At 51.3% G+C, this 16,575-nt stretch overlaps 1 protein-coding gene across 2 annotated transcripts in view; it reads right to left on the bottom strand.

Moving 5' to 3' along the window:
- The window catches only part of VTI1A (vesicle transport through interaction with t-SNAREs 1A), a 424,543-nt gene that overhangs the window by 37,408 nt on the left and 370,560 nt on the right, over positions 1-16,575 (bottom strand). Inside the window, exon 9 of one of the 2 annotated variants that reach the window (XM_082408513.1) lies at positions 10,867-13,602. The exons of the other annotated variant lie outside the window; for it this stretch is intronic. Within the exon in view, the coding sequence (XP_082264639.1) occupies positions 13,563-13,602 (40 nt within the window). The 3' untranslated portion in view covers positions 10,867-13,562. Of the gene's footprint in view, positions 1-10,866; positions 13,603-16,575 lie in introns of those variants that run through there. 2 annotated transcript variants of the gene reach the window in all.

Below are 16,575 nucleotides of genomic sequence, written 5' to 3'. Positions count from 1 at the left end.
CCCCACTCTCATTCTACACCCATCACAGGCATTGCTAATCAATTGTAGCACCTTTTCCTGATGAACCTACATACAACCTCAAAACTGTTTTCAACAGAGCACACCAGGCAGCCATCACCAGTTAATCAAGAGCTGGCCCTTAGGATGAAATCTCTTTGTTCTTCCTGGTTTGTGGCTGTGAAACCAGACTCATTGTCTCTTGTCCTTTGGCATCATGACCGTGCGCTTTGACAGCCTATATATACCTCAGAGGAGAAGCCTGGAACTACATTTCCCAGAATCCCTTTCTTTGTACAGCTCCGAGTTCGAGTCCTCCAATGAGAGGCACTCCTGCAAGAACTGGAAGGTGGAGGAGAAGGAAAATGTCATTCTCTGGCAGTGGCTGCAGCTAGATGCCTGGGCAAAACTCAGATTCTTGAGCATTGCATGCTCTGCGTGATTCAAGCTGTGAATCCAGTGGCAGCCACTGCTGAGATTCCTGGATCCTTTGCTGCTTCTAGGTGAGCTGCTGTAGATCACCTGCCTCTGGCAACTGCTGGCCTGACCTTTCCTCCCCCAGCCCGTCTCCCAGCAGTCGTGCAATTCTCCAATTCCCTGAATTGGAACGCTTCCTATTTATAATACCTAGAGTGGCTTCTGTTTTCCTGTACCCTCCCCCCCCATACACACAGCTATAATAACATTAACACCTTGAGGGCAGGGAACGAAACGTGGCAACAAGATGGACCTGCACCACCTTGCTAAACACAAAACATGGATTCTTGTTGAGTGTAGCCTTCCTGTTTTCTATGCTGTTTCTGTGGGCCACCTACACAAAATGCAGAGAAGGAAGCAATGGGATGATGAGTTCCAAAGAAACAGAATAATGGCATCATAGAATTTGGAGCCGGAAGGACCTTTGTACAGAAACAAATGGGTTCTTTTCATTTTACTGATGGGAAAAACTGAGGCCCAGAGAGGAGAGTTACAGACAGTTCATCCCAGAGCTGGGGCTGGAAGCCAAGCTTGCTCACCTGGACTAGTTTTCTTCCTTGGCCCCGAGGGTCTCAAACAAAGGGATTCATATAAACTTGCAAGTAAGGCGCAGCCAAGCTGAAATGTATCCCATAACAGGCTGGCTACTTTGATGTGAGGTAGTAAACACCTGGCCATAGAGGGAAGCCGAGGTGAGTGGAGTGATGGGACGTGAGTTCCCTACTCTGCTCAGGGGAGGGGAAAGCAGTGAGGGGCAGGTCTCGCAACAGCACAGGAGTATGAAAACCACATTGCCCTAATCCTAACCCTATCATGGAAACCTTATCACGTTTCTGCCTATTAACAACGCATGTTAAAGAAACCCTTGTTTCTGTATCCAATTGTTGGAAAACATGTCAGGGAATTACAATTAACTGTGTTCATTGTAATCATCCTTTTGCTGCCACTGGGCCTTGGGGCTGTGGGCTGCATCCGATCAGATTCCTAGTAGCAAGCCACTGATTTAGCAGAGAGAATTTTTTGGAAAGCTGTTGGGAAGTGACAGAATTACCAGGAAGGCAGGAGGAGAACTATGTTTAGAAACTGTGCCCTCGACAGTGGATGCCCCCCGGGATGCCGCAAAACCCTGGATGCGTGAGCGCCCTCCACTGCCTGGCCCTGGATGCTGCAGCCCATTCTGGGGCTGGTGCCTCTGAAAGTGGCCTGTGCCTGCCATGCGTGCTCTCAGGAGGAATTCTTCCTCTATTTTGAGATGCCAGCTCCAGATTCATCGCTGCTTGGGGCATCTGGAGAGGCCAGATGCCCGCTTTTCCCTGACCCCTGGCAGGGAGAGCAGTCCTCTGGCAGGCTCCGATGCCGGGCAACCACGTGACCAGTGACCATTGCAGGTTCCGGCTTGGTGCTGGGGCTTCAGAGGCTCCGCTTCTATCAGCCTAGTACCACTCCCTCTAACCCAGATGACTGAGAGCCCACATTAATGGGGTTTCTGGGGACTTAGGGCTTTGCCTCCTGTTAAAGTATAAAGATCAAGTCTTTCCATCACTTTCTCCTCAGTGTGAATGAACAGCAGTTGGGTTATTCCCCAGGACACCCCAGCCTAGCTCTTTTTTTCTTTTTAAAGATTTATTGATTGATTGATTGATTAATTGAGTGATTGATTGCTATGTTGGGTCTTCGTTTCTGCGCGAGGGCTTTCTCTCTAGTTCCGGTGAGCGGGGGCCACTCTTCATCGCGGTGCCGGGCCTCTCACTATCGGGGCCTCTCTCGTTGCGGAGCACAGGCTCCAGACGTGCAGGCTCAGTAATTGTGGCTCACGGGCCCAGTTGCTCCGCGGCATGTGGGATCTTCCCAGACCAGGGCTCGAACCCGTGTCCCCTGCATTGGCAGGCAGATTCTCAACCACTGCGCCACCAGGGAAGCCCCCCAGCGTAGCTCTTTTATACGGGATGCCCCACTAACACTTTTGTGAACCTCGCCTTACGGTGCACTGTCACCCACCCGGTCAGCTCTTGGGGAAACCACCCTTGCTTCCCTTGAGGTGAGGGCCTAGGTGGGGAGAGCCTCACAGTGGCGGGTCCTGGGAGGACCCAGTCTGCCTTTGCTTTCCCCTAGGAAAGTCCTGGGAGAAGACTGCCCCACTGAGGAAACAGTGAGTTGAGGAGGACGTGCCTACACGTATCCCCCTGAACGGTTTTCTGAACCTTTGGCAGCTAAGTTTGGTGGCCACACATCCCTGCCATCACCACCCCGACTGGCTGCCAGTTTCTGTTTACATACATTTCCTAGGTGCCAGGCATCGCGCTAAGTGTCTAACCCAAATTAGCTCATTGAATCTCCTCCACTGAACAAAGAAGACAAGTGTGGCCTGAGCCACACAGCCAGCATGGGGCTGGGATTTGAACCCAGGCAAAACCCAGTCCTAGGCTCTTTCCCCCAAATACAGCTCCCCTCTCCACCCCTCCCCCACATCGTACACAAGAAAATATAAAATCGTCTCCTGCTCACTTTCCTCCCAAGACAGATGTTCTGAGAACCAGCTAATTCTTAGGGCACCTGGCCCGCCCGACCACTCAGGGTGCCGACACTCCCGGCAGGCAGACAGCGGGGCAGCTGCCCTGGGGTCTCTTGGTGGGTAGAGAGGGAGGGACAGAACCTCACCGAGTATCCATTACATTCCAGGGAGACACCAGGCGCTTTTCGTACGCCGGCATCGTGGAAATAAATGAACCAATCAAATGAGAAAAGCAAAGGCTATTTTTTCAGAGCTATAGCAAGGGAGTCAGCCACCGTCACTTGCCTTTGGCAGAGACTCAGAGGCAGGCAGAGGGGTGGGCAAGCTTTAGAGTGGAAAAGAGGAAGCTTCACGTGTGCCTGGTCGGAGGCTGTTGGCCTGGGGAGGCTGGAGGCAGCTAAATAGAAGGGGGGCATGCTATCCTGTGTGATGGGTGAGGGGTGCACATTTGGCTTTCTCTGGTTGGTCCTAAGTTGGAAACAGGGGCAAAAATTAGGGAAGCTGTCAGTTACTAATCAAGTCGTGGTCATTTGAGGCCCACTGTTACAGAAGTTATTGTTTAGCTTCCCGGATTGTCGCTGGAGATAGCAGGCTGGCTTCTGCAAGGCTGACTTACAGCAGGCTGGCTACCGGGTTGGTTAGTATAGATGAGGGGTTGCTGCGGGTTACAAGTCCAAGTTCTACTTTTATGTGTGGTCCGGCCGTTGTCTGTTTGTTCTTTCAGTCTCTCAGCACTTAATCCCCACAGCAGCCTATCTTACAGATGAGGAAACTGAGGCCCAAGGAAGTCAAATAACGTGGCAGAACTCCCTCAGCTGGGACGGGTATGGGAAGCCAGGCCTGCCTGATCCCTGATTCCAAGTTTGTCTCCCCCTTTAATCCATCCCCACACACCAGCCAGGGGTCCTTAAAGACAGAAATCAGCTGGCCTCATTCCCTGGCTTAAACCCACCCCCCGTGCTGCTTCCCCTTTCTCTTAGAATAAGATCCAGCCTCCATCTGAGACCCACAAGCCTGCAGATTCATCTCCGCCCACATTTGGGGCCTCAGCTGCTCTCCCTGGGTTCCTCCAGGCTCTGTTCCAGGCCCCAGGGCACCTCGTCCCCAGGCCTCCTGAGACCCTGCTTCCTCTCGCCAGGGCCTTTCTGCTCACCTTTCGTCTGCCTGGAACTCCTTTCCTGGTCCTCAGCATCCTTCAGGGCACTCTCAGGCATCACCTCCTCTAGCCTAAGCAGCTGCCCTCACAGGTCAGGACCCCGTCACCCCTTCCTTACCCCATGGCACTCCTCACATTCAAATGTTACGGGCTTTCAGTTGTTTGTGGACGGTTTGCCTCCCCTACCAACCAGAGCTCCGTGAGGACGGGGCACTGACCTCCACTGTTCCCATGTGTTCTCAGTGTCCGGCCCACAGTAGTTGCTCAATAAATACTTTGTAAATGAATGAGTGAGTGGGTCTTTGACTCCTTCCTCCGTGGCTGCTCTTCATGTTCCTGAGATGGCACGCCAGCTCCCTCCTGGCCCGTGACTGAGGGAGAGGGTGACACGTAGAGCAGCCTCAGGCTGTGACCACAGTGGCTGCCTGTAGCCCCTCTCTTTGGGGTGAGCTGGGCAGTGACTCAGCAAGCAGCCCTCAGGGGAGAAAGGCGGGTGCTCCCAACAGCAGGCGCCCACAGTAACTGAGGGTCACGTGCGAAATGGACGGGCTGGGTGATTTATTGGATCGTGTCAAATACTTGTGTCAATCCTCCAAGTCAGCTTTACCATCATTCCCATGTCTCAGTCCATGAAGTGAGGCTCAGGGAGGTTAAGGAAGTCGTCTGAAGCCCCCAGCTAGTCAGGGGTTGAGTTGGGGTTTACCCCAGGTCTGATGACCTTTAGAGCAACGTACCTCTGCCGGCGGCCTGGGGCATCTGCCAGGAATTGCTCCTCTGCTGCCGCGGCCCCTCACTTCAGCCTGCTGTCACCTGGTGGGGGTAATGGCGGGTTGCTGAGTTCCTCCCCCTCCCCTGCCCCATTCTATGTGATTATGAGGAGGGGGGTCTCTATGTGGTTTCAACAAAATAGTGGACACACTAAATACAGATTAGATAAGGAAAGAAAATCTATGCTATGAGATCATTCCCAGCCCTAATCTCTACAACATACATGACCTGACATTATACAGTATAAGCACTTTTTATCTTTCAGTCACTCAAATTTGCTTCCCTGCAGGTACCACATCTGGGTGTTTGTTCAGCCTCTCTGGCCAGAAGACTCAGCTCCCTGGGACCCCCTGGCAGCTGTCTATGGTGGGCTCTGGGCTCTGGCTCCAACCCCAGGAGGACTCAAGGTCTGTCCAGGGAACTACTTGAGGATTGGCTTCCCTGCCTGGGCCTCACTTGGGAGCAGAATGGGCAGGGCAAGGAAGGGCTCTGGCCTCGGAGGCTTGGCCCCAGCCCTCTTGGGTCTGTCCTCGCCCAGGGCAGGGCTGGACCAGGCCCCATGAGCACACCTGAAGAGTCCCGGGCGGGGGGAGAAGCACCCAGTGCCCATGGCCAGGTCGCCTAACCGTGTGCCTGGGCCTTAGCATCGGAGGGCCGAGAGTATGTTACACAAGCTCAGCCTCCAGCCCTTGGCCCGAGCTCTCCCACACCCGCCAGCCCCCGGCCCTCTCCCTGTCCTTCTCCGCTGCCATCCTCAGATGGTTTAATTTCATGATGACCCTGAGGCAAATTCAGATGGCGGAGCTGACCCTACTGCTTCAAAGGCAAAATGCAAGTCCCCATAATGCCCCCAAATATGACTTCAGGAATATCTGTGGCTGGGAATCATCTACAGGTCTCTAGGGACATGGCTATGGCAGAGCTGGGTGTCCCGTGTCCCCAAGACCAGCAACTGCTCCTGGGGAGCCATTCTCCTTACAGCCTTCCAGGCCAAGCCCTCCCATTTTGCAGATCAGCAAACTGAGACCCAGGGGGGAAAGCGACTTGCTCAGGGGCACATGGCTGGGGTAGAGCCGGCAGAAGAAGCCAGGATTTCTGAGGCCCAGGGTGTGTTCTGTCCCTGACGACTGGTGGCTCTGGGTTAGAAGGGGATGGCGGGGTCCTACCCAACGGCACCTGGAAATCAGGGAGACTACGGGGTCGTGACCTTCAGGACCCACCTCAGTAAGATGGGAAATGAAGGAATGTCTTTGTGATATCCTTAACCGCTCCTGTGTGAAACCTTCTACCCTCTCCCCACCAGTTCTTGATCTCTGTCGATCCCGTCTCCAGCAGCAGACTTTTTCTGAGACTGTTTATTTACCTGGAAGTAGCAATGGCCAGTAGCCACAGCTCAGAGTATGGTGTCTACTCTAACTCGGGGATAAAGCCAGGATGGTGGCATCCCCGGATCAGCCTGAAACCACTGCTCTCCTGACCCCCTTTGATGTCCCACCTATCCATAGTTAAGTGCATTCCATCTTGCCACTGAAAACGGACTCTCATATTAGGTCAACCATGGGAAGAGACAGACTCAAGTCATGCTACACGTGGCCTGATTCCAAACTTGAACTCTTGTTGGTTTGCGCTGATGTCACCCAACCAAGGTTTGACATGAAACTACAACAGAAAACTGGGGGGAACTTGCTGTGAGCGTGGAGGAGATGAAAGTTGAAGTTCTATAATACAGTTTTATAATACTGGAGCGGCGAGCACACAGAGCACGGGACCAGAAGTCAGGACACTGTTCTATTCTTGGCTCTGCCATTAGTTTGCTATGTGCCCTTGGGCAGGTCACTTCCTCTCTCCGAGCCTCAGTTTCCGCATTTTATAAAACCAAGGGGAGGATATCTGAGGCTCCTCCTTTCACTTCTGAAGAGCCCATGGCTCTAGCTTGGTCCCTGGCATGGGTGAAGAAATCAAAGACTCGGTTTCATTTCGTAACTTGGGCCCCTCGGCACTTCCCAGTTGGGTCTGGGAACAAAACCAGACACACACTGACCAAGCTAATCTGAGTTTCAGGGAGGCGGCCAGCAGCCTCGGCTGTTGGAAACTCCACCCAAGAAGAGGGCAGGGGCAGATGCAGGCTGCACAGGAGCTTAGTCCTGCAGCCCAAGTGCTGTGATTGGCACTGAGGCATCGATGTGCATTCGTACTGGAGCCTCAGTTTCCGGAGGCTCAAGTGTCATTAGCTGCCGTTTTTGATCGATGGGAAACAGTGATAGCAACGAACAGTAATGTCCATTTGCTGGCAATTTCCATCGTTTGTGGCATTTAATTAGCATAATTGACCTGGATTGAAACTTTTTCTCCACCTGAATTTCAAAATACATCACTGCTCTCCCGCCCCAATACATCTGAGAAATTTCCTTTTTTTTTTTTTTAAATGAGGTTTTAACTAAAGCCCAATATCAAAACACTATATAATACTTTTATCTCATTGAAGACATTTGATGCTTATTAAAATATTATTGCTTTAAGGCTTATTTTGATTTTTTGCCCAAGAGTATATGCAAAGCCTTGCTACTCAGATAATAACAAAGAAAGCTTAAACATGAAAAAAACACATGAAAGGTAATATGTTCCCCATTAGTCCCAGTATCATTTCCCCAGGATTACTGCTTTCCAAATATAGCATTAGTTTAAAAATAAAAGGCCGTTTACAGTAATGGGACACTTGCTACTACTCTGGAGCATATGGGCCCTCCAAGGGGCTAGCACCACAGCTTCACGGAGCAGGGACGGCAGGGGAAAGGGCTGGCTTAAAACCCCCACCAGCCTCCTCCAAGGCGCCCCAGACAGGCCACCCGCCCTGACCCAAGGGCCTCTTTTCAGAACTGCTTTTTTTTTTTTTAAATGTTTATTTATTTATTTTTGGCTGTGTTGGGTCTTCGTTTCTGTGCGAGGGCTTTCTCTAGTTGCGGCAGGTGGGGGCCACTCTTCATCGCGGTGCGCAGGCCTCTCACTATCGCGGCCTCTCCTGTTGCGGAGCACAGGCTCCAGACGCGCAGGCTCAGTAGTTGTGGCTCACGGGCCTAGTTGCTCCGCGGCATGTGGGGTCCTCCCAGACCAGGGCTCGAACCCGTGTCCCCTGCATTGGCAGGCAGATTCTCAACCACTGCGCCACCAGGGAAGCCCTAGAACTGCTTTTTTGTGTATTGTTTCTTCCAGAGATGAAAACATTTTGGAATCTGGCAAATAATCAGTTGGGCACCACCCACGAAGAGGGGTGACGTCCTAGAACTCGGCATTCTGGCTTCACGTATGGGAGACGGCGTGGCTGCCGTCCATGGGAAAGGGGTCCTTTTGGATTTGGGGGTCGCTTTTGTCCTGGGAGATCCAGGGGTGGCAAACTCTAGATGGGAAGATTTAAATCATTCAGGAAGCCCATGGGTGATGGGCAAAAGCTTGGTTTATTTGACCCAGACGTGGAATTTTTTTGCTAGGGATCGCTCAGGTCCATTTGCAGTGGGATGAACTAATCTGGCTAAGGGCAGCGCAGTTGTGTACAGAGCAGGGCTCTCTCAAGTGGCAGCGAGGGCCACTGCAGTTTGTATCCACGGGCTGGCCTGTGCCGAGTACCCACCGGAAGCCACCAGCCTGCTGAGGGCCCCTGAAGGGACTCATGTTGCACGTTTGCTATTTTGGTCCAACAATGCAGGCCCCTTCCGGTTTCAGGAGCCAGTCTCCTGGCACTCATCAAGCGCCCAGCTTCGAGAGGCTTCCGAGAGCCAGGGAGCAAGCTTCCAGCCTGAAGGGAGGGCGATGTGCTCCTGGTTTTAAATCCCCAACTAAATGCCAACCATATCTTGTTGTCAGCAGAGAGGGGAAGATCAAGAGGCAGCGATGGGAGAGAATGGAGAGGTGGTAACAAGAGCTAAAATTTATTGCCCCGAAGCTTGCATTCTCCTCAGAGGGGGCGGCGCTGCAAACTGGGCCAGGGGCTCTGCTGCACCAGGCACTGCCTCGGCCACAGGGCAGCTTCCTTGCATGGAGCCAATTACAAGTTGGTCGGGGGTGGGTCCGTTTTGGGACGTATCCCGTCTGACGTCAGGATTTGGACCCCATTATCTGGCCTCCTCTCGTTACTGCTCCTGGGGCTCCAGATTCCTCCTCTAGGCCAAGAACTGCTCATTCCCCTTTGCACTCCTAGCCCAGTGGCTACACCGAGCGGGCAGCTAGCTCACTCGAACTGAGATAACAAGCTCCCGTGGGTAACAGTCTCATGAAAAGACCAGCGGCCGGGGGGCGGAGCCAGTTCTATAACCGCGATAACTGCTGCCCTTCACTGAGCACTTACTACTGCCCAGGTCCGGAGCTAAGTGCGCTCCATGGTTCTCTCGTTCAGTCCTCGCATCAGCACCCTGACCGAAGGTCACCTGGCCACGCTGACTTGCAGGGAAGGGAACTAGGGCGCGGGGAGGCTCATTCACTTACTGAAGCCCACACAGCTAGTGCGCGGCTTGGCTGGCTCCCGTGCCTGAGTCTGGCCACCTCGCCGAACTGCCTCCCTCACCTCTCATCAGCTCCGCAACAGTGGCTCCAGAGCCCCTGGGAGGGGTGGAAGGTGGAGTCAGTCCCTTTGGAATAAGGCTTGACTTGGTGTCACTGCATTTTTCTAGGGACACTCCTGCCTTGGGAGATGATCAGCATCACAGGCCTTGAACGTGCACCAGTAGGTACTGAGTAATTTTCTTCCAGCACTTTGATGCCCTGAGGAGAAATACAGGTGGGGGGGGTGGGGCCCAGATGCGATTCCTGCCCTCCAGGAGCTCACATGGGTAGAGAAAGAAAGTAAGGGGAAAGGGCTGTATTAAATGGCTCAAGGGCTTCCCTGGTGGCGCAGTGGTTGAGAATCTGCCTGCCAATGCAGGGGACACGGGTTCAAGCCCTGGTCTGGGAAGATCCCACGTGCCGCGAAGCAACTAGGCCCGTGAGCCACAACTACTGAGCCTGCGCGTGTGGAGCCTGTGCTCCGCAACAAGAGTGGCCGCGACAGTGAGAGGCCCGCGCACCGCGATGAAGAGTGGCCCCCACTTGCCGCAACTAGAGAAAGCCCTCGCACAGAAACGAAGACCCAACACAGCCATAAATAAATAAATAAATAAATAATAAATGGCTCAAAGAGTGGCATGGCTGCAAAGGAATGTTGCATCACAAGATGGAGGAGCTGGGATCGGCCTTAAGATCATAGAGTCGTAATGATTAATCTACGGATGGGGAAATAGAGGCATAAAGAAAGAAAGCGATTTGTCCGGAGTCATTCAGTTAGCTTAGAACAAAGCTGGGGCCGGAACTTAGAGGTCTCCACACTCCTAGCCTCTTACTCACTCCTCTGCCTGAGTGTCCAGTGGCCGGCGAGGCAGGCAGGAGGAGGGTGGACGTGAGTGGGCCCTGGTAGGAGAAGAAGCAGGCGGCCAGGGGAGGGCGTGTGAGGACCCTCCAGGTACAGGAGGCGGCATGCACGTGATGTGGGCGTGGGAACGTGGTGGGCTGGAGGTGAATAGATTGTATTCCCCAAATTCACTCTCACTGATGAGTACAGGCTGCAGAGACTGCCGGGTTGAAGAGGATTCTGAGGACGAAAGAGAGCCTGGATCAGTCAGCAGTGTCGGCTGGGAACTCAGGGGTGGGGGCAGGAGGTGATCCGGCCACATGCTTGTCATCCCTGGCGTATGCTGTGTTTAAAGGACACTAACCCTGGGACTTCCCTGGTGGCGCAGTGGTTAGGAATCCACCTGCCAATGCAGGGGACACGGGTTCGAGCCCTGGTCTGGGAAGATCCCACATGCCGCGGAGCGACTAAGCCCGTGCACCACAATTACTGAGCCTGCGCTCTATAGCCCGTGAGCCACAACTACTGAGCCCGTGTGCCACAACTACTGAAGCCCGCGCGCCTAGAGCCCGTGCTCTGCAACAAGACAAGCCACTGCAATGAGAAAACCTGCGCACCGCAACGAAGAGTAGTCCCGCTTGCCGCAACTAAAGGAAGCCCGTGCGCAGCAACGAAGACCCAACACAGCCAAAAATAAATAAATAAAAAAATAAAGGATACTAACCCATGTTAGCTCTTCTGACCCCCTGACAGATCCTGATTGAGGGTTGGTGATGGGGGGACTTGCTGCTATTTATTAATTTCTCTTTTGTGGACAATTTCCTGTTCAGTCTGGCTTACCTGGTGCTGATCTCAGCAAATTCCCCGCATCTGTTCCATGGGACCTGTCGCCTGCCAAAGGTGGGCTGCCAGCCCTGCAGGGGAGGCAGCGGCTCTAGCCTTCGTAGGAGGGCCTAGGCAGGGGGAGAGGGCAGCTGCAGAGCTCCACAGGCCACGGAAGAGCCACTTGTGTCCTGCATTTCAAATGGGCTCCAATGGCCGCTGCCGGAGATGCCGTATCTCTGCTGAGTCAGAGCCGTTTCAGACTCTGTTCCCCAGTAACGAGTGAGGTTCTCCGGGAAACATTTCCATATTGGACGTGAGGGCTGCCCAGGTAAGGCAAGAGGACAATCTAAAAGCCAGAAGTTATGACTTTTGATCTAAGCGTTGGCTTTGAAATATTCAAAACTCCCCTGGAACCCACTTGGGTCAGTGCTGTCCTTCATTCTTCTGAGAAAGGGAAAAAGTAATTCGGACACGAGGAGCCTCTGGGCGGTGTGGGGGGCTGGGACATCCGTGGGGTCCTCTGGCTAAAGCGAATGGAGGTGCAGGTGGGACCTAAGTGCACAGAGGCCGAGGGGGCTCAGGTGGGGTACCAGCCCCCTTGGTCTAAATTCCCCATGGTCCCTCTCCAGCCAAAGCAAGAGCCCGGGGCCAGCCAGCCGGTAGCAGAATGAGACTTCCCGGGTTGGTAGTCCTTTTCACGTTTCACGTGTTCTATTTCCCCACCTCTGAGTGTAATCTGACCTACCAGCGTGGAAGGCTTTGGGGGTTTTGAACTTGCCCTACATCAAATACACCCCCTCCTGCACTCGGGAGAAAACCCCAGCCACTCAGCTGCAGACTCCGAGGGCATTTGATTGTCTAGAACACATCAAACAGCCCAAGTCTTCCTTGTAAAAGTTTTACAAGAAAATCATTGAAGACTAGCTGAGCTATCCTTTCCCTCTCCTCCTCCTTAAATTCCAAACCTGAGCTGATATGCTCGATTCCCACACTTTGGTGTCAGCTGGGCCGGCAGAGCGCTGGGCTGGCGGGCATACGGCAGCAGAAACCTCAGCCCCTGGATCATTACACTTGCAGGCCACGGCTTGTGGGATCCAGTGATTTGGACATATTTTATTTAACCAGCTTAGTAAAAGGTAATATTCAGCAGCTGTGATCTATAGCAGAATTACAATTTTCAGGGTCAAGGAGGGATTTTGATATTCGGAGGTTGGGCAGAATTGCTATGAAATCTCATGAGCTGTCTTTAAAAATAAATGAGAAAATAGGTTATCCAAGAGTCATTGTAAGGGAAAAATCAATAGGCAGTGTCTATTCACTTGGGCTATCAAAATCCTTGAAATGTGAACAAAAGTTTCACGTTTAGTGTACTGTAGGTTTTGAAATATCAGCGCTGGAGGCTCAGTGGGTACAAAGTCATTGTGCTGTGCATCCAAACGAGGCAAGTCTTGTGAAGCTGCTTGGCTTCCTCGTAAGACAGTGGAGTGTCTTAGTGACCGAATTAGATGGGGGAAAGGAGACTCCTCTGAGGCAGGCGGTCCAGGCACCAACACGGAGAAGCACCTGCTACTCTGGGAGTGGGTGCGGCCGGTGGCTCAGCGCCCCTTCTTGGCGCTGCCTCCTGTTCCACGGGAGGGGGGAGCCACGTGTCTTCCCGCCCACGCAATTCACAGTGCCTCTGCCCTCGGATGGGAACAAATGATCATTTAATGGCGAACTTCCTGCCGGTGAAATTTTGGCTGAGCCAGTCACCTGGAATGATAGAAGTTGTCTCCCATTCATTCATTCATTCATTCCAAATCAACCATTTTTTTTTTTTCCAGTGTTTCAAATGTGTCTTCAAATTTCCTTCAGGATGCTATACCCTTGGCATTGAATAGGCTCAAATCGGCCCGAGCAAGACTGCCTTATCTCTCCAGGGTCTGTGACTGAATTCCTATGGCAGCTAATTGCCAGGTAACTGCTGGGTCTCCCTCACCAGCCTGTGAGCTCTGGGCAAGGCAGAAACTCTCTTTTGTGGTTGGATGCTGTTTTCCAATACTTGGTGCCATGTCTGACATTTAGTGTTAAAAATATTTTAAAACATTTTTTAAATGAATATTTTTTAATGAATGAAAAAAAATGAATATCTTCCTCTTTTTTTTTTTTGGAATCTAAGGCATTCCTGGAGTATTTAAAGGCCATAATCATGAAGAATCTTTAAAGAAAACAAAACACCCAAAAGTCCCCCACCCTCAGTCATGTGTCTCTACCATGATATGTCACAGATCGGCTCATTTAATCAAGATGAAGGGGATGGTGATGGTTTATCATATGCCTGGTGGTGCTTTCCATGGGTTACCTAGTTGAATCTTCATATCTGTCCTTGGGGTGGCTGATCTTTTCCCTGCTTTACAGTCAAGGAAACTGAGGCTCAGTAGATCATCCCAACACATCGATGAGGGAACCAGAGCTCACGTCCAGGTCTGTGATGCCATCTCTTCAAAGCCATGTCTTGGGGCAATTAAAGAAGAAGAAGAAGAAAACTTGTATTCAAAAGCAACCTTAAACCTGATCCAAGTTTCATCATTTAAAAAAAAAAATGACAGTGTCTATACTCACAGCACAGAAATTGTAACAAAGCACTACTGAAGATTTATAATACCCCTTCAATTAGAAAGGGAACAGGGGGCTTCCCTGGTGGCGCAGTGGTAAAGAATCTGCCTGCCAATGCAGGGGATATGGGTTCGAGCCCTGGTCCGGGAAGATCCCACATGCCGCAGAGCAGCTAAGCCCGTGCGCCACAACTACTGAGCCTGCACTCTAGAGCCTGCAAGCCACAACTACTGAGCCTGCGTGCCACAACTACCGCAGCCCACGTGCCTAGAGCCTGTGCTCTGCAACAAGATAAGCCACCACAATGAGAAGCCCGCGCACCACAACGAGGAGTAGTCCCCACTCGCCTCAACTAGAGAGAGCCCGCGAGCAGCAGCGAAGACCCAACACAGCCAAAAATAAATAAACAAAATAAATAAACTTACAAAAAAATAAATAAATAAAGGAAAGGGAACAGGAAGTAAGATAAATAATCCAAATGCAAAAGATGGGAATAGCAGACTTTGGAATTAGGCATTTTATTTAACTCATCAAATAATACAAGTTAGTTCAGGAAACAACAATCAAAATGTATTACTGTACTAACGATATGTAGAACCACGTTCCCAAGAAATCTAATGAAAATAAATGCTGGAAATAAATTATTATGTGGAATACGGCAAATAAATAGAATTTTACAAAAAATAACCCTGTGAATATTAGAAAAAAAATGTGAGGTTCGGTGGAGCTGGAGGAAGTTGGAACTTGAAACTAATGCCTAAATGAGATGCAAGAAACAGCAGCACATTAATGAAAATTAGCAACAGACATTTGAACTTCTTTTCCTCATTCCCTTGGTTTTAGGAGTGATTTCTACCCAGCCCCGAGATGGGCTTCGAGCCATCGCTCCTGACACCCACCGTCTAAGTGATGAAGATAATGTAATCGCAGCATCATTAGGAACCATGAAATCGCAATTCCTCGGGGAAGGAGCGCTATCGCTCAGTTACACAGAGAAGAGCGATTAATTAGCAGTTCTCAGTTTAAAGTGACTATGTACTACATGGGTTCTAATCCCACGCCGGAGCAGCTCGCAGGCCTAATGAATTATCTGGAGGAAGTTGAGCTGGAGCCAGAAGACATCACTCAAAATGTGATAATAAGTAAAATAAGACAAACTTTAAAAACCCAAAACTTTAAAATGATAGATCATCCACTATCGAGGTAAGGCTGTAAAAGAAGCCAGAGTGGGGGAGGTCAGCTAATTTTTCCTCTCTCCTGACATGACACTGTTGAGTATGCAATTTAATATTTGGACTCCATTTGAGGCAACTTGATCTAAATGGACTCATTCATTCATTCACTCCATACATATTATTTTAAAGCGACAACACTTTTATAGAATATGACGGGCTGGACCCATTCAACCCTTGGATAGTGAGTCCTCAAATGTCAGGCAAGGCAGATTGAACGCTGCACTTGAAACCCACCCCCTCCATTATGGTAGCTTCGGAAACAATTCTGAAATGGACATCTCTTCCCCCTGGCAGTGTAACTGGAATCAGAATTCTTACGATACTCAGGAAGATGATCCTGCAACCCAAACCCGGTTGGCACCCAGCCACCTTGGTGCCTATGCTGAGCTTCGTACTAGGCTCTGAAATTCTGATTCTCGCCGGAAAATAGGATGGATGAGTGCAGAGACCAGTAAGTGGTCTTTGCACACTGTTAGGCTCAGCTGTCGGGCCAGCTGCCATCTTTCCACTTCACAACTTGCTTGGATTCCAGATTCAACCTCTCTGGGCACTGACACCTCCATTCTGTATGTATGGGAGGTGGCAGGTGGTCAGACTCGGGGCTTTAGTTCTAGGACGTAACACCTGGGGAGAAGGCCTGGGGGAGGGGCTGACTTGTCAATGGTGGTGAAACCCACAAAAGGGAGGGGCTGAACTCCTGTTTGAGAAAGAAGGGCTGTGGCTCCAAGGCTGGGGATTGGCACCACACACTGGTTTCTAAATCTCTTTCATGGACTTTATCCAAGTGCACATTCATAATGTGCCCGTGAGCAAGGGTGGAGAAGCACAACGCTAATGGTCTGGTTTCCTGATAGGAAAATGGATGCCCGAGAGGCAAAGTGACTCATCCAGGTGGGAATGGCTCCGAAATTTGTGAGATCCAGAGCAAAACGAAAACATGGAGCCCCATGTTCAAAAAGCAAGAAAAAAATGCTTTTTCCTTTCATCCCTGGTCTCTCTCTCAACTTCTCATGGTGTTTAAAAACTTCAGTTAATGTTCTACTAAGTTAAGTCAAAATGTTAAGTTATTAGCACAAATTGTACCGTTCACTTTTATATTGTAGAGTGCCAGTTTTAAAATGCAAATATCAGCAGATTTAACACGTGTGGAATTGCCAAAGTTGTACACTGTATTTCGTGGTTCTTGAGAACCAGGTGCCTCAAGCTGGCCAAAAGAGACAAGCCAGACTCGGGAAGGTGGGAAGAAGTAGGAGAGGGTTCCCCCAGGCGTGGAGCGGGCCAATGGGGATTCTCCCAGGGGAGTGCAGACCCTCATGGGCCTGGGCCCTGCCTGGTAGCTTGGGGCCCGCGTTGCCCTGGAGCCTGAAGGTCAGGTTCCCTTTCTCCCCAGTGGCTGGACAGACATGCTGTGCCCCAGGTCTGGGGCAGGAAGTTGAGCCAGGCATCTCCTTCCATAGGCCCCCTGCCCCAACTCTCAGCAGACGGGCAACCTCAGAATGCACTGGATACACTTGGTACCTGGATCGGGGGGGACCAGAGGCTTGTCCCTGCTGAGTACCCCATGAATGCACCCTGATGCTGCCAGCGCAGGGCGGGGGCTGCAGCCATCATGCCCCACCCAAGACACTGTGGGGTG

The sequence above is a fragment of the Balaenoptera borealis genome, assembly GCF_965194805.1.
Source record: "Balaenoptera borealis genome assembly, chromosome: 10".
Lineage (NCBI taxonomy): Eukaryota > Metazoa > Chordata > Mammalia > Artiodactyla > Balaenopteridae > Balaenoptera > Balaenoptera borealis.
The sequence above is the reverse complement of the archived record's forward strand: the minus strand, read 5'-3'. Positions and strand labels throughout refer to the sequence as shown.